The sequence below is a fragment of the Bombus huntii genome, chromosome 6, assembly GCF_024542735.1.
Source record: "Bombus huntii isolate Logan2020A chromosome 6, iyBomHunt1.1, whole genome shotgun sequence".
NCBI classification, from domain to species: Eukaryota; Metazoa; Arthropoda; class Insecta; order Hymenoptera; family Apidae; genus Bombus; species Bombus huntii.
The window spans coordinates 16975324-16995215 of record NC_066243.1 but is presented as its reverse complement, the minus strand read 5'-3'; the positions used below and the strand labels follow the sequence as shown (position 1 = coordinate 16995215).

Here is a 19892-nt window from a genome sequence, read left to right as displayed (position 1 = left end):
GCCTCGTTAACAAGAAGCAACAGTGAAATGGCAAAAAAGACGTACGATCTGTTGTTCAAGTTGCTGCTGATCGGTGATTCCGGAGTTGGCAAAACTTGTATATTGTTTAGATTTTCGGATGATGCATTTTCGACGACATTTATTTCTACGATAGGTAAGGAAAGTTGTCCAAATAATTATCATTCGTGGATTTCCTCGATCAAATTATCCATTATTGTGAATTTTTTTTCGGTATAGTAGGTTATGCTACTAAAATAATGATATTGTAAACTGAAGTTAATGAACAATAAATAATTGAATATTGAAGTGTGATTGTCTTATTACATTAAGTGCATAGAGAAATTCGCGTTTCTGAATTAATATTTTGACAACATTGTCATCAAAGTTGATTGTTTTATGTAAATAAATGCTATTATACTGTGGAGTATGTTAGATATATGAATAATATGCTTTCTGTCACTTAGGTATCGATTTTAAAATCAAGACAGTGGAATTAAGAGGAAAGAAAATCAAGTTACAGATATGGTAAGTTGTAAAATATTAAATTAATCTAAACAGTCCTTAACCTGTATATTTACAGGGATACAGCCGGTCAAGAAAGATTTCATACCATTACTACATCATATTACAGAGGTGCAATGGGTATTATGCTTGTTTATGACATTACTAATGAAAAGACATTTGAAAATATTGTTAAATGGCTGAGAAATATAGATGAAGTAAGTATGATTGCAAACTTTTTTGTCTATACATAAATATAGTCATTTACAATCGTTATTTATTTTTTCTTTTTAATTAATTTTAGCATGCGAATGAAGATGTGGAGAAAATGATACTGGGGAACAAAAGCGATATGGAAGACAAACGTGTTGTTAGCACAGGAAGAGGGGAAGCGGTAAAGCAGCTATAATTTAAATTGTACGTAAGTTACAAAAATGTCACAAACTAATAAATTAATATCCTCCTTTAGATAGCACGAGAGCATGGAATCAGATTTATGGAAACATCTGCAAAAGCAGATATTAATATTGACCGTGCATTTAATGAATTAACCGAAGCAATATTGGAGAAAACTCATGGAAAGGAACCACAAGATGCTCCTGATAGAGTAACGGTTGATCGAAGGGTGGAAAGGAATTCTAATCGGTGCTGCTAATCTTATATTATTTATTTTAACAGCGCATAATATACTATATATCAGCTCGTGCCACTCAAAATAGATCTGTGGATAGATTTAGAGCATAATTTAAAAAAGCATAATAGTATAATTAAACTCTTCACAACACTGCCTAATCAAATTCGATTGTACTTATTTAATGAGATTTCTGATAAAGATATATCTAAATTTATTTCAAAAAATATAAAAGGAAGTAACTCCAATTTGGAAGTGAAGTTTTTTAATTATACCTGGATTTCAAAGGGTGGGTTATAAATGCTATTTGTCACATATATGACTGTATACTTATAAATGTACTTATAAATGTGTCTATTGCATGTATACAAGCATTAAGCTCCATCACAGCTTTTATAAAGAACACAAAAAATCAATAATATATACTGCTGATGGAGCTTTGTTTTCCACGTGAAACTTCATGCGTTGTTGCACGAACAAAGTCAACTAGGAACAATTTGTTTGTTACGAGGCTGCAATTTGTTACCATAATGAGAAGAGTGAGAATGAATGAGGGCTTTCGATCTTAAAAAAATCTATGTGAATGCTTTTTCATACGGACATTGCACTACATTGCTTATTTACATCTTAAGTTAAAATCTAAAAGCTTAAGTCCAAGAGCTTTTATTCTACTTGTGTAAGACTAATTTACTACAAATATAAATATTCACGATTTCGAAGTAATTGTTTTTGTTTTCCTTCGCAATACATTTAACTTATAATAATAGGTACTTGATAAAAACTGGCTTTATACATAATACGTCAATAGTAGTGCTACGAGTAATTATCACAATACATAAATTTTCGGTTTTTATAATGTATTAGTAAAATGATTAGTACTTGTGATAGTGATTTTAATACTGGTATCGGAATATGCATCGAATATATATAGGGAAACGAATATACGTGGATCGGAAGTGTTTCAATATGGCCAAAAGGGGCAATCTATGATAGAAATGCACGCCTATTATGGGGAAATTTAATCAAATACTTTACAGACAATATGCGATAGTGTTTACAATACTCCATTTAAGGAAAATAATCGAAATAAGTAGACCATACGTTGTCGAAGATATGTTTCCCCTAAATTATTTGTTTAAAGAAAAAGCAAAGAATTAAAAACGTTGTGTCTACTATCGATTAATACTAAACAGAGGGAAGGTACAGAAATTTAAATATTTTCGTATTACGTTCAAAACTTCACTGTAAGAAATATACAAAAACTTTGGTATTGAGCGATGATGTTATAAACAAAGCGAATATCTTATTTGTGAAAACAAATAATATATGGATATGTATGTGATACATAATATCCTATAATCTATATTTGTAATCAATTGTATAAGAGATAGTAATCGTTGTATCATCATTTTTTAAAATACGGAACTAGTATCAGTTTACTGGTACTTCTATCTATGATGAAAACGTACGAATGATTTAATGTTTGTCAGGTTTGGATTATTCAGTTCTCACGTGCGTTTCCAAGGATTAGGATTCGAGTTCTCTCGTCTGGAGGCCAAAAATTCCAAACGTAACCCAGCAGAATTTAGAAGTCGAAAAATCCAAACATAACCCATCAAAAAGCGTTTGAAAGGATTAGGATTGAATTTTTCTCAAAAGGGGGGTATGGAAATCGCCGATGCAGTGTTAAAAATGTCAGCCACAAAATGCACAATAAAACGAAGGTCCCCTAGCGACCAAAGACTGGACTATACGCACATTTCTTCTCAGATGCTAAGAAATAAGCATATTCGGGGCGGAATGTGCACTCGTACCAGCAGAGGGTAAGTATAAAGAAAATATACAAAATGCTTGGAAGTTTCACTAAATATTGGAAATAAATTGCTTTTTACGTTTTGTTTACAGAAAAACTACTAAAAAGCACACAAACTAAAAAATGAAATTGCAAAATAATTAAAATGACACTAAATTTAACAGTTCTCAAAAATTCGGAGAAGCGATGTGAAATTCCAGTTATGAGAATAAGTGCCACCACCAACAAAATTACATCGATTATAAAATCGGTCCAGAATTTTGATCAGGTTTACGTCTTGAATATGCATTTGAAAGTTGAAAATCTCAAAGATGGCCTCTTGAAAACGCATTTGATCTATAGAAGCAGACAGTAAATTATTAAATAATGGTTTAAAATGCTAAAGAAACAAAATAATTATTATAAATAGGGGAAAGTTTACAATTGACTAATACGTATAAATATGAGAATAAACGATGTTGTGATGTGTACGCAGCTTGTAAATATAGGTGTCGATAAGGAAAACAATAGAAATACGAAAACGAAGTTTCTTTCGCTAAAGTACATATTTTTAAGCTGCCATTTAAGATCTCACCCTACATGAGTAATTTATTGGTTTTATATAACATTTGGAAATACCGTGAAGATAAATTAATGATTCGATCGCTGTAGATAAATTATCGTTCAGTGGTAAAGCTGCGAAACTCCATTTTCGTCCTCATTTTAATGCCGCAAGGTGTTTTAGTCAAACTATTAAGAGCTTTTACGATCAAAGCGATAGCAAATCGATCAAATTAAACTGGCGATATTAAGAAAAATCGAAGCAAAGTAGTTAACTGGTAAGGAAATAGGATATAAAGTAATTATCTTATTCGATATTCATATTGCATATTTCGCGTCTTTCCAGACTTCTCGCATCCTTCTCTCAATTCCTATTACCGATGGATTCTGTTGGACCGTCGATTCATCGATCAATTTCAGAAAACAAATTTTACAGTTTGACCGTACGCTTTCGTGCAGCGTTCTCCTTCGACACGATTACCCTAAATATCTCCAACCGCATGAAGCTAAAAGATTTAGGCGTAGTGTACGTGTATTTTGGATGACAGCGACTGTGATAGATATCGCGTGGGCCAAGGACAGTTTCACTCGTGTTCCATGACAAATTCGGAAGGTTAGCTAGCCTTTCGCGTAACGATGACACGGATCGAAACGTGTACGGGGCGCGCGACTGATACTGGGAATGGTGCGGGCTCGCGCGTCCGCTAGCTGGATTCGTTTCCCGGGACGGAACGTTCTCGTTACCTCGTGATAACGTCACTTCGGGCATGTGTAGAAGGGTGAAACTCGACTTAGTTCAATACCGGACGCCGAGGCGTTCGGTCCGTCTGAAACGTTTGAGATTTCTACTCGGACGGGACGAATTACAGATTACATTTGAGACACGCGTTTTATTCGTCTGTGCGCGACAGAAAGTCAAACCGAATTTTGAAATATAATAAAGTAACTTCGTTGCTGGTTGTTCGCGATATGCGTATTTTTAAAATATTTCTAGACTCGCGCATCCCCTTCTGGTATATACGCAAACAGAAAAAAAGAGAACTGTTTCACCGTTGTTCCTCGTCGCGGAAAGAGAAACGGTAAGATGAAATTCCGAACGATACACTTTGTATACTTAACCGAGCCTATCAACGTATCGATACATGCTTCCTCTTTTCAAATATCGACGATTTATCTATCGGCCGTTTTAATTTCGTTAAAAAATCTAATATTCCGTTAAACTTGCTGCTTTCCGTTCTTCGATAAATTTCACTTCGGATGGAAACGCGGTTATTCTCTTTGATCGAATATACCAATTAATTCGATCGTTGATACTCGAATATTGTAATGCAATTATCGTTTGTCGATGAGAAAATAATACGTCAGGCTGTGCGACATATAAATATTCTATCAGGTAGAATTGGACGTTCGATTTCTCGAAATCATTGGTACGGATTGGAACAGGATTGCTCCTCTTTCAAAGCTGCTGCAACCCTGCGATTATTATACATTGATAATTATAGGGAATGAGTGACAGCAACCATGGGCTATTGTTTGCAAATATTTTCAACGTCGTTGAGTATTAAATGTAGCGGAAAATGTGTTTACAGCAAATTGATCTACCGTGATTAAAGGATTCACCTTTTTTTACGAAAAGATCGTGCACGCTCTAGTTGTCGCCGCTTACCACATTCTGTGGACGCTGCAGACACCGATACCGATATTTCCGCGCGTTTTCCGATAATTCGCCATAAATAAACGAATAAATAAAGTTATCCGTGTAATTTGAAGGAAATGGAGGAATTCCGTACCAATGATCGATGTATGTATTTTGCGTTTTCATCGCCAACGCGTCGTTTCGACAAAAGAAAAAAGTAAATGGAAAGAGGAAAAAGGGGCAAAAGTGAAAGAGAATGTCGCTTATACGATTAGGAGGTTGTTGCAGTTGAAATTCAAAGGACATTGGCATTTTACCGTGGGGCCAGTCGAGAAAAGAAAATTAGAAGAACAGAAGAAAAATTGTCTCTTTCGGTCTCGATCTCTCTTTGTTAAAGTCTGTTAAACGTAGGGCTACGATAATAAGAGAGTATAACGGTACGTAGCTGACGATACGTCGTACGATCCGTTGGTGGGGCGGCTCCAGATTTTTCGGTTTCCGGATCTAAACGATCGTTTTATCCCGTACACAGCGAAGATACGAAAAGAAGGCGAATACGGAGACAAATAGATACGGGTCAATAGGTTAGCTGCTGAGGAAAAAAGCGAGCAGCGAGTAAGCTACGGGGCGAAAACGGTAAACAGGGTGGTTACAGGCCCATGGCCGGGAACTCTTTTCGCCGGCTTTGGTCGTGGATCTCGATCATGATCCTGCCCGGATGTTTGTTTTCTTTGAATGGTGAACAAGTTCCATGCGTTCCTTATTTGTCGGATACGATCGACGAGAATTACAACGATAGCAAAGCGGAAGTAATGCTCTTCTTAAGAGAAGATTGCAACAGCGAGACGAATACCACCGATATGGCCACGGATATTCAAGACTATTTCGATCGATTTAATTTCGACGTGCAGATCACCGTTATACCCTTATCGCGTGAGTATCTCACTAATACGCAGCATCCTTCTATTCGTAAATTCTTCGTCACGCTGTATCCGTCCTTGTCACGCATACATAAGTAATACACTGCTACGTTTCCGTGTCTATCGTAACGGAATCGAAGGGATCCAACCTTTTTCTCTGCTCCCTAGTGTCGTGCGAAACGAAAACTTGGGGTCTCGACGCTCTGTTACGTGTACTTGGTGAAAGAAGAGCAAAAGCTCTCGTAGCCGCTCTCGACTCACCTATGTGCGAAGTTACCGTTAAACTCGCGCATCTCTGGAACATGCCGTTGTTCACATGGACTTGTCCTTTGGTAAGCGAATTAAACACCAAACAGTAGCACATACGCCCTCTGCGTTCCGATTCTTCCGTTCCCAACGTTCTATGCACGTAAGCAAGTAACTTAAACCTAATCGTAAGTACGTCGTACAAACGTTTCGACCGATATATACGTACGCAATCACGGTAATCGTTTCAGAAAGACTCGGAGGAAAGGCAAGTTTCATCGATCGTTAGGCTGTCGCCGTCGTTACCTATGATAGCGAAAGCCCTCGCGGAGATGCTGATACACTTACAATGGAAAACCGTAGCGATAATAGGAACAGGTAAATTTTCATTTCTGTTTTTCCTTTCGTCGGTAATATCGTGTAATCGTCGTAGCGTTACTTTGCACTTCCGAATCGACGGAGATCTGCGAAAAAAGCAGCCGCGCGATCGATCTTAACGTTGAAGTTTAACATCAAATCTTTTTTATCGCATCGCATTCCACTCATCGCGAGAATGAAAAGTCTGGAAGAAGCCATGGCTTGCGACTCAACTGTTTTTCCTTCGAAATAGTTCATCATTAAATCGTTCGCACGACGATTCTCGGCAGATACTCAAGAGAATCCCGAGAATCTCGACTGCTGCTGATACTTTTCGATAGATCGAAGGATGATCGACGCAGACGATGCATATAGGCGATACACTCGGGAAAGAACTAGACTGTATATCTTGTTTGCGGAAGCGTATCTCGTATCGTATACGTATCGCGTGTATCGCGTTAGCGTTTTGGATAAATCGTAGCGCGTTTATACAACGCCGCGGATGATATTCTTCTCGAGCTCGCCTACGGACGAGTATGAAATTACGGGCGTGTAAATATATGTACACGATGTTACAGATCACGAGCCATGGATGAGTCTCGAAAGAGCATTGTTGAACTCTTTGCAAAGTATCGGAGCTGTAGTACGACGACGCGCGGTACTACCACGGCGAGCTTCTTTCGAACAAATTCGAAAAATTCTTCGCACCGTTTACAAGGTTTCTCGCAGAGGTGAGCATCACTTTTGTACTCTTTTCTTTCTTGTACGTTTCAACTTTCGATCGAATTGCTTTGGCTTTTGTTGGTTCGTCCAACTTACCTCGACGCCTTTTAAAACGCTTTTTTAAATGCTTATACATACATATATCGCTATCCGTGTGTACACCGTAACGTGTTAATGCGATTCAAATGCGATTCACGATTTCATTTTCGATTGCACGCAGTTACGGTGTTATGTCTACCCACATCCGACGAAGACGGATTAATAACTCGTGTCCTCTCCGAGATAGATAACGTACAGCAAACCTCTAATTCCATGTGGGACTCTATGACCGTGATTGTTCATACGGAAGACGATGACCTCTTTCTACCACCCGGAAACACTTCGATTTCTTATTTCGATTCAGCAACGTCCAACGTTTCGCTGGCGACTCTAACACCCTTGAATCTCTCTGACTCTGCCTTGAACGTGTCCTATGAAACGACATTTGACGACTACGATGACAGCGTAGCGGTAGCAGACACGTTGGAGGAAGCGGAAGAGCAAGAAACCAGACAACGACCATGGAATAAATCAAAAACAAGTAACCGATTCCACCCGCCAAGAAACTTGAGCTCAACTTTTCTAGAAAGATTGATCACGATAACACCCCTCGATTACAGGTACGGTCAAGTTTTATTCAAACTGTTGCCACCTTCTACTTATGTAATTTATATAACGCGTGTACATGTATAACAACCTGTTGAAGATGGATGATAAACCGGAAGCGTATGCGTTCTTCTACAGATATGACGTAGAAAAAGTATTCGAGGGCGTAGAACGATATATGGTACCGACGTTGATGGACCGTTTGAACGAAACTCTTAATATCTTAATGAACGACAATTCTAGTATAAATGCATTCAATAACAAGATCTACACGTACGTTATGCTGGACTGGCGTGTTGACGCCTGGAAACCTATAATGATCACCGTGGAAGGACGTGAAAAATTGTTTGTTCGAAAGTTATCGACGAATGCGGTGGCTTTTCGTAATATGAATGACACTGATCTTCCGAGATGCAACATCGATGTCAACGGGATTCCCTTTATCGATTGTACAGGTAAGAAAGTAAGAAAAAATAAATCGACTAATATTATCTTCGTATCTACGTTCCTTCGTTGAAATTAAAAGAGATGTTCATAAAGCGGCGTGTAAAATTAGAATTTGTCGGGAAACGTTGGCTCAACGTATCGTTAAATTTCGTTAAATCTAACCTAAATCACCTAATCCATATCCAAGTTAATTGGATCGGATTAGGTGAAATTTTTCTATGAATTTTCTAAAATATCCACTTTTACAGAGAATACTTCCGACGAATCAGCATTGCGTATCGCACATATCGTGACTATCATCCTGGGGTCGCTCTTACTAACTGTGTTCGCAATATCGGTCGCAATCTTGATTAGGTAACGAATCGATCTATAATATACATCTAAAGTACTATTTTCCTTGGTATTTTCCGAGTAACCACGACTTATCTTGTGTAAATGTCATCAATGTGGTAATCGAAATATCCTTTGAAACTCAGAAAGAAGTTGCTTAAGAAGAGAATGTCCAAGGGTACGTACAAGATCATTTTAACCACGTCGGATTTCGTATTTCCTCAAGTGCCTCAAGTAGATTCCAGAAGGGTAAGTCGATAATCCGCAATGCGAATTTCATATATATAAAATTTCCCACGAGGAACAAAGTTGACGGCAAGGTGTGTAGGTGGACGAGGGTATCGAGAGAATGTTATGCTGTTGGTTGCAACAACTGCAAGAGTTTGGTGGACCCGAAGTAGAAAAGCCAGATCTACTTCAACTAGGTAGCGTATCTTCCCTGAAACCATGTTTACGAACTAGCACAGGAAATCTGACGCGTCATAATTTCTTGAAGGATCCTCGTGCAAGATACAACGTGAGTATACGCGTATGAAATTAACGAATGAATACGTATTCGTATGGATAGAGATACCTGTAATTGTCTGTCCGGGACCATGCAAGCAATATACAATTTTCTGTTATGTCGCGTTCATGGCAGGGTGACTTTGTGCAACTGAAAGAACTACCAACTCAGGGTACGTTTGAACTGAAAAGCAAAACTATGGATGTATTGGCCATGGTAAGAATATTCTGCCATTCGACGATATCGCCGACTATTAACATCGAGATGAGATAACAAGCGTTTGACAATCGCGTTTTTTCTCTATTATCGATCGTAGATTCATGGTCTGCGTCATGAGAATCTCAATCCTCTGATAGGATGTTTGAATGAACCGACAAGACCGTGCCTTGTTTACGAATATTGTTCAAGAGGATCGTTGGAAGACGTACTGGTGCAGGACGAGATCAAGCTCGATTGGTCCTTCAGATTGTCGTTCCTCACCGATCTTGTGCGGGTAAATAAAAGAATTATTTGCAATTTTTTAACGCATTACGTACGGCGCCCTGTTCGCTCAACATGCTTCCAAGATCAGCACGTTATTAAACGCTTGAAGAAACCTTCATACAATGCATAGTTACAGTTTTTAAATTCACATTTACAAAGTATTATAACAATAAATCTTTCATTTTGCTACTTTCTTAGAATTAGGATCTATTTTGTAAGATAATTAAGAAACTGTTTCCTCGAAAATTAAAACGCGGACTTTCGAATAACAGAGTATTGTACGACGATGAAACACTTTATAATGTACGATGCACGATCTAACGGCGATATTCCACGTACATTTATTTCGCTAATCGTTTGTCATAATAATATACAAGGCTTCGTTACCTTGATGACGTAACGAAAAAATTGATTTTTAATTGAAATTTGTTGATTTCTGTTTAAAGGGTATGAGATATCTTCATGGTACACCAGTGCGTGTACACGGTTATCTTACTTCGCGAAATTGCGTCATCGATGCTCGCTGGGTTCTCAAGGTAACCGATTATGGACTGCCTGTTTTTCACGAAGCACAAAATATCGTTCCTCCGGCAAAAACCGCTAGGGGTATGACGATTCCCGTTAGTTTTTTTATACAAAAGAAATGCAAATTTCGAACGACGGAATAACGTTTTTCCTAACGCGTTCGCGTTTAGATCTTTTGTGGACGGCACCCGAACTATTAAGGCAACCAAATCTTCGAAAGAAGGGAACGCAAGCCGGAGATGTTTACAGTTTTGGTATTATTATGCAGGAAGTGGTAGTCCGCGGAGAACCATTTTGCATGCTCGCTTTGTCCCCGGAAGGTAACTAACGAAATGAAAATCCTTTATACCGACCGTGCAAGTTTCTCCATAGAAATTTATATATACCTTCCTATATGCAGATATCATCGAGAAAGTGATGAAACCACCGCCACTGATTCGGCCGTCTGTAAGCAAAGGTGCCGCACCGCCGGAAGCGATAAATATCATGCGTCAATGTTGGGCAGAAGCAGCGGACATGAGACCCGATTTTAACGATGTTCACGATCTCTTCAAGAAGCTTAATCATGGAAGGTAAATGGTTATTATGTTTCTGTATACCTAGCCGTTCTTAGCGCTACTGTAGATCGTTGTTCGTTTCACACATCTAGTTAATCTGTATCTGTAGAAAAGTCAATATCGTCGATACGATGTTTCAAATGTTGGAAAAGTACTCGAACAATCTGGAAGAGCTAATACGCGAGCGCACCGAACAACTCGACATGGAAAAGAAGAAAACGGAACAGCTATTGAATCGAATGTTACCCAGGTAAATAGAGATATCTTTTGTGTTTCATCGCACGTCACCTCGCTTCTACCCACCCTACTTCTCTCTCTCCTCCCCCTACCTTTCTTCCTTTGGTACAGAATCGAACAATAGGTGTATAGATGTACCTATATTTACCTATTGATATTTTAAGATTGGCGGCGTATCAAACACGCAATGACCTTTTAGCTCTGTTGCTGAGAAATTGAAGCTGGGCATGCCCGTTGATCCTGAAGAATTCCGTGAAGTAACAATCTATTTCTCGGACATTGTTGGCTTCACGACCATCTCTGCACACTCGACCCCGTTCCAAGTAGTCGATCTTTTGAACGACTTGTATACCTGCTTCGATGCCACGATCAACGCATATACTGTATATAAGGTGATGGAATGCAAGGACGCAATAGACACAGTACATGGTCGATAAGTCAAAAAGCGTGATCGATTTTTATTCGATGATAAGAAATCTCCGCGGAGAATATCGATACGTATCTGTGATCGTGTTCAATGGAAAAGAAAATCATTCTCTTTCTTCGCCGTTACAGGTGGAAACTATAGGAGACGCTTACATGGTCGTAGGTGGCTGTCCGGTAAGAATACCAGACCATGCTTCTCAAATAGCTACCATGGCGCTCGATTTACTGCACCAAAGCGGAAAATTCAAGTTGAAACATCTGCCAAATACGCAACTGAGACTTCGAATTGGCCTTCATACCGGTTAAGTGTCGTATCATCTACGTTATAGCATACGTCGTCCTATTGCGTTAATACGTATATGTACGTTTTGCGTTAACGGCGTATCTCGATTACGTAAACGTAGGTCCCTGTTGCGCCGGTGTTATTGGCCTGACTATGCCAAGATACTGCCTTTTCGGTGATACCGTTAATACCGCATCGAGGATGGAGTCTACCGGTGCACCATGGCGTATCCACCTCAGCCAAGTGACAAGAGATCGACTGATTCAGGCGGGTGGATATCAGATCGAATACCGTGGACGGACAGAAGTTAAAGGCAAGGGAAAAATGCCTACTTATTGGTTACTAGGGAAACAAGGCTTCGATAAGGAACTTCCAAAACCACCCACGCTCGGGTAAGCCTTTATACTCGTTCAGTTCTTTTATTTCTTTTGTTAAAAGCCACTTCTATACATATGTACAACGTACGTGCATATATTTATGTTCATAATGTAGAAAAAGAAAATATTTCGTTCGTTTCCCTACCTATTTACCTCATTTACTTATTTCTAGATAATTCTATCGATCCGATCTCTATAAGTCGATCTGGCTACCCTGTCTTCTCTTTGCCTTTTCCTTTCATCTTTCGCTATCGATTCGATCGTCCCGTTCATCGAACATCGTCGCATCCAAAACTATACGTACGACGAATTAGAAGATACGGTTGAATGTCAATTGTCCTTCTTTTCTCCTTTGAATATTCAACGTCGTTAAGTGTGTGCTAACGCTCATTGCATCTGCATCGTATACTTTGATTTGGTAGATCTTCATTGGAGCCGTTTGCTTTTCAGATTTTTAATGCTTTTATCTGTTGCCATTCTGCCGCCATCTTCAGGGAAAACCATGGGTAAGTGAAAAATCGGTAAATACGATAATGCAACCGTAAGAAATGATCAATTGCGTTTTACGCACGTACACGGTACACGTGCAAATGGAACGATCGCGTGGATACATGCGCGAACATACATATACGTATGATAAAATGATTTCCATGTAAAATATCGATGTTTAATGATAAACGCGCACGTATCCTCGAATACAGATAGTATAACGGACAAGCGATCCTTCCTCCACCCTCTAAATAAGAATCTAATTAACGACTAATTTGATATTTGATGATTTTCAATTTCCCACGCCAAAGGCTGAACGAGAGTCTAATATTTGAGAGCTCAATGAACGAAGAAAGCATCGTATCGGCAGACGGCACGCCTATATCCATGGCTTTGTCTTGCGAAGATACAAAGGAGGAGGACGAACGCAAAAACCATAACGAATGTCGCAACGTAAACGTCGACGATGTCGATACAGCCAGAAATATCGATAAAAATGCAGAGACGTGTAAAGTTGCAGTGTCTGTGCACGATAAACAAGTTCAGGATTCAAGTTCTTCCTCGAAATCAGCGCCAGTTTTACCGTCGAAGATAAAACCGGACGAAAAAGAGAACGACGACGCGAATCCAGCTACCGTCGTCAAAACTACCAGCGATACTCAAGCGGCTCTAGGAACATCTGCTATATTTTGTACGGAAACAGCCGTTCTTGGCGCATCTACCACTTCCCTTACGTCGATTTCAAGCTCGGCTACGGTCCCTTATAGACCGGGACCGCCAAGACATCGAAGAATAGCTGGTTATATCGATGAGAACGACTTGAGCACGCCATACAATCATTACAGATGTCTGTCTCCGAACGAACATTATGGCAAGTCTTGATATTTCTCAGCTTTCTCTATTAGATCTGCAATTATCAATCCAATTGACCATCCATTCGATTCTCTTAGGAAGAAGTACAGGTTGTCGTTTCTTGAAGAGGCAGTTCAGTCTGGATCGGCCCGATGAAACCGCCTGCCTTGGTTTTACCGAACCGGCCAATTATCAGCCGCAGCTTCAACACCATCATTATCAGCAACAGCAACAAAACACGAATACGGCACCAACAAGACTGTACAAACAAAACAGCGCGGGCGCAGCGAATGACTTGGAACGTATCGAAGAGGTTCCATCTACTCCGGCACCTCTTCTTCATCACTACAGACAAACCGCATCCGTTTCTCTTTCTGTCGAGTCTTTAACGCTTCGTTGATAAATGTTCCATTTTAGTTGGTCAAAATGTCGATCAGTGAGCACCTGCGACTAAAATCTCACAAAAAAATATGACAATCGTCACGAATATTCGTGAGTCATCGGATATGCTGTATAAACGATATTACATTTTTAAAATGATAAAAGAACAGTCGTGTCGGTCATCGTGAAAATGAAAAATTGTATCGGTCCTCTTAGAATTCTTTCTTACAATTTTACGATACTGATAATAGATCGACGTTTGATCTATGATCGATCGCTGATTACGGTCGTCAAGTATAGAGAAAAGTTTATACCCATTATCGCGGATGACAATCTCCGTTACATAGAGACACGCATATGTGTATATGCAGGCTTCGCGTTGTGTTCTTCGCATAGGAAACATGTACAAACTCTGTAATTCTGCGTTTCTTCCGATCCGTATTTCCTCGGTCGTTTCGCTTCCTAAGAATGAATACGAATCGCCAATAGCATACAGAACGTTTATAAAAAGTGAACGCTGATTACAGGATCGATTCCGTTGTGGATGAAAGTTCATGCGTAAAAACGACGAGGCTTCTTTTCCAAGTTATAAATAATTTAATCTTGCGCTGCGAATTGCGTTTGTACACGCGCAACCCACCTTATGCCAATGCAAGTAAATACTTACTTGCACATTCGATCGAGCGACAGGGAACCGTATCACGATGTCACTTGCCAAGCAGGGCGCCTCGACGAAAAATATTCAAGGCACATAATCGTATCAGTTCGGATACGATCGACTGACGAAACGAAATTTTAATGCAATGCACACGCAACGGTGCGTATATCGTTGTAAAAAAAATTGAAGAAGACTCGCAATACCTTCTATTTTCTTATTCGAAGAAAGGTGAACGCATACGAGTCGCATAGGTTTACGGTAATTCAGCGTTGTAAGGTAGTGTCTTATAGCGCTCGGTTGAAAATCGTAAACGAATCGTTGCATCACATTTGATCTGCCTACTTGCTGAAATCCACAGAATCACATTTAAAAACTCGCTCTATAGCATCATTTAAATATTGCGCGTTAAAATATATTCACAGATATGGAAAATTCTACGCGTACCACGAGCCTCTGTAAAAGCTACACAGCAACATGTACTACACGCACCTGTTACCTACCTGCTGTCGCTTACATTTTGCACACAGATTATTTGATAAAAACTTCCTTCGAGATCGACGAAACTTTGTTCCTAAAATTTTATTCCGCTGTACATCTTTGAGTTTCGAGTGTTCGGCTCGTTCATTTCGAACGAAGAAAACGAGAAATATTAAATGTACACCGGTGTAATTAATACAATATCGATGTCGTTCGAATTGCCCACTTTTTTTTATCAATAACTCGATACAGTTAATTACGACTTGGAACGAAACGTTGCGTGTTTCTACATAAGATGCATAATGCTGCGAACAATCCAACAAAGCAAAATCTTATCGTTAAGATTGTTCTTAAAAATCTTGCTGAAACGAGACAACACGCGAGACAAATACCTTATTACTGTAATGGGATTGTATGCAATTTGGCAAGCAACTAAGCGTATTCGCACCATTTCCGTACAGCAAGAGAAGAAGTTCGTTATTTTCTCATGAATGTGTGCGCGACATCGTCGTCCCCGAATCGTCGTCGACAATAATTCAAAAACCTACAATATAAAGACGTAGGTATTTTTTCTCTCTCTCTCTCTCTCTCTCTCTCTCTCTCTGTCTCTCTCTCTCTCTCTCTCTGTCTCTCTCTTTCTCTCTCCCTCCTCCCTTTCTCTCCCTCTTTCCGATTTCCAATCGTGCAATTACCTATCGTAAAGATTAATTTCGCGAATTTTTCGAACGTAATGTGTATTTTGAGATTAAGGATAAGAAGATTAATAAACCGAACGATGCGACGTTAAACGCGCCAATTAAAAATTGCGTCCGTGCGCGACCTCACACGCAATTAATTACGATAAAACAGCACGTGCAAACGTGTTTTATGTGATCGTGCAATAATTTGTGTGTTAGATGTACGAATAAGTGTATATAGCGCACATAATGTATAGATGGACATTTTATAATGTTGCAAGCGTTCGTGAGCGAAAAATTATTAGGAGATTATCAACGAGTTTTTCGCATCGCGAAGCTTATAACACGTATATATGTATATTGGAAAGAATCGTGATCGATAATAAGATGTAAAAATACGATCGTTTATTTAACATTAAGCCATTTAAATCAATCATCTGACAAATGAACCACGTATCCGTAATTCGTTCTACGCAACGATGCGGCTAAGAACGGTGCGATAAATTAACGCAAAACGTGGAGCAGAACATACGCATGGAAAGTAAAATTTGATCGATGATACAAGAAAATGAAACTCTTTTTCTATGTACTCCTTTTCTTTTCCCTCTAAGGTAATTAAAGAGACGATGTTACTTTGTATTCGTCTTGACGCAATAATTCATTTTAAGCAATAAAACAGTATGATACCGCATCAATTTAAATTTTAGATCGCCAGTCACGAATACAACGTCGAGTATAGTATAAAATATTGTTTTGTTCTATTGTACGATGAGTCTTGAACGTATGCATAATTGCATAGACGTGCGTGTGTACATGAAAATAAACCAATACGAAGACGTTTTGATAGAAATTTCCTGGTACTTTACAAACTTCTTCTTGTTGGTCTATGCCGGCTATTGGATTATTATTTTTGGCCAATTTTACGTGATTACTTGCACCGATTGATGATTTCCATTGACATTACCAAGGCCTGAATAAAAAAATGTAGGAAACAGGAACGAAATTTGATTAGCATATCACACGCAGAAAAACGGCGATCTTTTGCCATAAGTTAAGCTTACCCGTAAGGAGAAGATTCCCTGTATTCGACATGTACCGGTTTAAAAACCGGAGTTGGCCTCTCAATTATTCTTTCCACGAAGACAGGTTTGTCAACGTATTCAACGTATTTTACGGATGCTGGAGGACTCGATACATAAACATGATGAACTTCTGGAGCCGTCTTATAACCAAGCTTGTACCTGGAAGTGATAAAATAAAAACAAGATATTAAACCAAGTATTTTGTAGATATTTTTGTAGATATCTGATAGATATTCATAGAAACTGACACAAACTAGCTACAATTTGAGAAACGTTCTTAAGTAAAGGTTCGCTTTACGGATGGAAATATTGTTCTTTTACCCTTTCACGGCACCTAAGCCGAAGCCCAAGAGTCCTGCACCGATAAGTTTTTTCTTCAGCAGAAGCGTTCTTTTTTGCCTGTTCAACGTAGCACCCGAATATTCTTCATTTTCTAATTGACCAACAGATTGATCGAGAATCGAGGAACGGCTCTCTGTCGATGGTAAAGCGTCTTCTTTGGCTATTATACATGGTACGATATAACAACAAACAACAGCAAGAACCACAATGCTAATTGGCTGCATCTGGCGAGAAGAAACGAAGAAAGATCACCGTTAAAAGTATTTCGGAATAAAATAATTACGTTGCTTATGGATTTCTCGTTGCCTTACCGTCGTATTTCTTTGTATTTCGTACGAGGGGCCTAGGAATAATGTTAAGCGTACGTTTTTAACTCGTATGGTACCTTTTCGATAGCCTCCTTTGTTTTTATATAGAGGCTTGCCTACCTTCGAAACGACGAATTCTCCCACCCACTCAAACGATCCAACTTACGTTCGTGTTCCTTTTTAAATGTTACACTACTCCGTTCTCACCACGTTCGAACCACTTGCGACACAACGATGAAGTGAAAATATCGGTGAAAAGCTCTTAAAGCTCGTAGCGTTTCTGTATTACGATACTTGTCCCTTTCGCTATTCTAAGCTACGTGTTTGTACAATTTTATAAGATGCCACTCTCTGCATAAAATGTGCAGCGAATGTGAACTGCGATTCCTTTTATCGTCTATCAACGATGTACAAAAATTCACACGCGTATATTACAGTGAGCTAACGCGATTTTCGCTTAAACGTATCGTTGCATCTCTAATTTCCGTGATTGATTCTAACGGTTGAGCTAAAAAAGAAATAATTTAATAAGATAGTTAATACACAACGATTAAGCTGATATAATTAATAATAAATAATAATAATGTATATACGAGACGAGGAGAACAAAATCAATCGATCCGCATATCAAATAATGTATGTATGTTACGTTTGTTAACGTAACACCGGGTCGCACCTTTAATCGCAAGTGTCGCAAGTTTAACGAACAATCACCGAATAGTAATGAATCCATTTCTATCATTTTCGGTTTACTTACATTTCCAGATGTCAATCGTTCAATGAATTAGGTAACGGAGTAGCGCGTGACAAGAATAACGAATACGGATCGCAAAAGAAAAAGGTTGCAAAAGTAAGAGAAAAGACGGATAAGAAAGTGCTTGCTTTTACAATGCTTCGAGTCATTAGGTATTCGTCGATGGAAATCCATCTCGTAACATTTTTAACCGCGTGCTTCACCTTGGTATATGAACCGATTGATCAATTCTTCTCGTACTCGAGTTTTGCCGTACAATCAAATACTTAAATCTATCGCTGTACATTACGAGTTACGAGATCGAAACATTCAACTAGCGAATAGTGCGAACAAAACAAAAGCTGAAAACGTGACGCTATGGATGAAACGGTACATTTTAGGAATAACAAGAAAATGACTTCTGTTCCCTTCTTTTCCTTCTTCTTTTTCCTTCTTTCCTCTTTTTATTCTCGTACTAACCGTGTACGTACGTATTTAAATTGTAATAAATAACATTTTTTATTCTTTTATAAGTAAATTGTGTTAGAAACAAACTTAGAATATATTACAATACAAAATAATATATTTTAAAACATAAAAGACAAATTTTGATACACCAATATCTTCTATAAATCGACTCTTTATCGCGTGCCGAAGTAATTGTGTGAATAACGACAAAATTATTTTCCAAAATTGTTATCCTTGTATTGACGAATATTAGACGTTACTTCCAACTTGGTCCGTAAGTGTATGGAACATAGTGATAGCTTGAATATCCACCTCCATAACCGCCGCCATAACTGGTACATATCCAAGGAATTCATCAAAATTATATATACACGTTAAACATGATTGACAGTAAAAGAAAACTACTAAAATAAATGTATACATATACATATATAGAATACCCTGAAAATATACTCACTATTTAGCTTTGTACAAACCAGCTCCAACAATTCCAGCACCAAGAAGAGCCTTTGCTCCAACGGCGGCACCGCCCAATAAAAGTGCTTTTTTACCAACTAAGGCTGCTCCCGCGAGCAAAGGCAAGTGAGACACGGGAGCTCTTTTCACGCGAATCGCTTTTCCTTCCACAATCTGATCGTCCCGTATAACAGAGAGACGATTTCCTCCGTGCGCAATCGATAACATACGAATCGGATCAACGAGCAATACCACCAGTATAAAAAAGTAAAACGACTTCATCTAGAAAGCAAAGACGACGAAATTAGAATTTTCCATGTGGTTACGAAAAGAAGGAAAGAGGACAGAAAGGGGAGGAAAAAAGAATAAGGAAAAGAACGTGGAACCGAGAAGATATGGAAATTCGTAAGGATGAAAATTGTAACAAAGAATCGTAAAAAATCGTTATGTGCGAGAATGAGAAACAATGAGTACTAACCTTGTCAAGATTGACAGACTCGCGACAAAGAAAATATTCCGATGCTTGAAACCGCGCGAATCGCCTTTATATATGAGAAGCGCAGATTTTATCCCTTCCATATCATTAACGCCTATTTCTAGTTTTAGAACCGGAATTTAGCAAATCTCCTTCCTCCTCTTCGACTTATTAAGAGCCATTTTTACTTAGGTGTATTCCCTTTCTTTTAATCGGCGCGACCAATTAAAATTACCGAATCTTTTTCATCGCATTCTTCCTTAATTCGATGCCACGATGCAGCGTTTATGCATTTTATAATATGAAACAGTA

The 19892-nt window shown here is 38.7% G+C and overlaps 3 protein-coding genes across 9 annotated transcripts; 2 read left to right on the top strand and 1 right to left on the bottom strand.

The window, feature by feature from the left end:
- The first annotated feature begins 10 nt into the window (after positions 1 to 10).
- On the top strand, positions 11 to 1851 carry LOC126866275 (ras-related protein Rab-10). The gene is made up of 5 exons (XM_050619653.1): positions 11 to 154; positions 465 to 525; positions 581 to 719; positions 806 to 895; positions 971 to 1851. The coding sequence occupies exons 1-5, from the start codon at positions 28 to 30 to the stop codon at positions 1154 to 1156; spliced, it is 603 nt and encodes a 200-aa protein (XP_050475610.1). The 5' UTR covers positions 11 to 27; the 3' UTR covers positions 1157 to 1851.
- Positions 1852 to 4257: 2406 nt separating this feature from the next.
- On the top strand, positions 4258 to 16411 carry LOC126866250 (retinal guanylyl cyclase 2). 6 transcript variants are annotated; one of them, XM_050619575.1, is made up of 23 exons: positions 4262 to 4564; positions 5410 to 5558; positions 5654 to 6054; positions 6210 to 6373; positions 6539 to 6665; positions 7223 to 7375; positions 7588 to 8026; positions 8151 to 8467; positions 8708 to 8813; positions 8936 to 9038; positions 9118 to 9306; positions 9430 to 9510; positions 9611 to 9787; positions 10224 to 10383; positions 10473 to 10622; positions 10703 to 10874; positions 10969 to 11109; positions 11296 to 11488; positions 11652 to 11823; positions 11927 to 12197; positions 12677 to 12688; positions 12983 to 13542; positions 13622 to 16411. In XM_050619575.1, exons 3-23 carry the CDS (start codon positions 5781 to 5783, stop codon positions 13921 to 13923), a joined length of 4263 nt encoding a protein of 1420 aa, XP_050475532.1. In that variant the 5' UTR covers positions 4262 to 4564; positions 5410 to 5558; positions 5654 to 5780; the 3' UTR covers positions 13924 to 16411. The 6 variants fall into 6 exon arrangements, with proteins under 6 accessions (XP_050475535.1, XP_050475530.1, XP_050475532.1 ...); XM_050619573.1 differs by lacking the exon at positions 5410 to 5558 and having other exon boundaries at positions 4260 to 4564; positions 12983 to 13546; positions 13626 to 16411; XM_050619576.1 differs by lacking the exon at positions 5410 to 5558 and having other exon boundaries at positions 7654 to 8026.
- On the bottom strand, positions 15661 to 19253 carry LOC126866281 (uncharacterized). 2 transcript variants are annotated; one of them, XM_050619669.1, is made up of 4 exons: positions 19107 to 19253; positions 17120 to 17364; positions 16778 to 16957; positions 15661 to 16686 (listed from the first exon to the last, which is right to left on the bottom strand). In XM_050619669.1, the coding sequence occupies exons 2-4, from the start codon at positions 17362 to 17364 to the stop codon at positions 16677 to 16679; spliced, it is 435 nt and encodes a 144-aa protein (XP_050475626.1). In that variant the 5' UTR covers positions 19107 to 19253; the 3' UTR covers positions 15661 to 16676. The 2 variants fall into 2 exon arrangements, with proteins under 2 accessions (XP_050475626.1, XP_050475625.1); XM_050619668.1 differs by lacking the exon at positions 19107 to 19253 and adding an exon at positions 17452 to 18903.
- Positions 19254 to 19892: the final 639 nt, after the last annotated feature.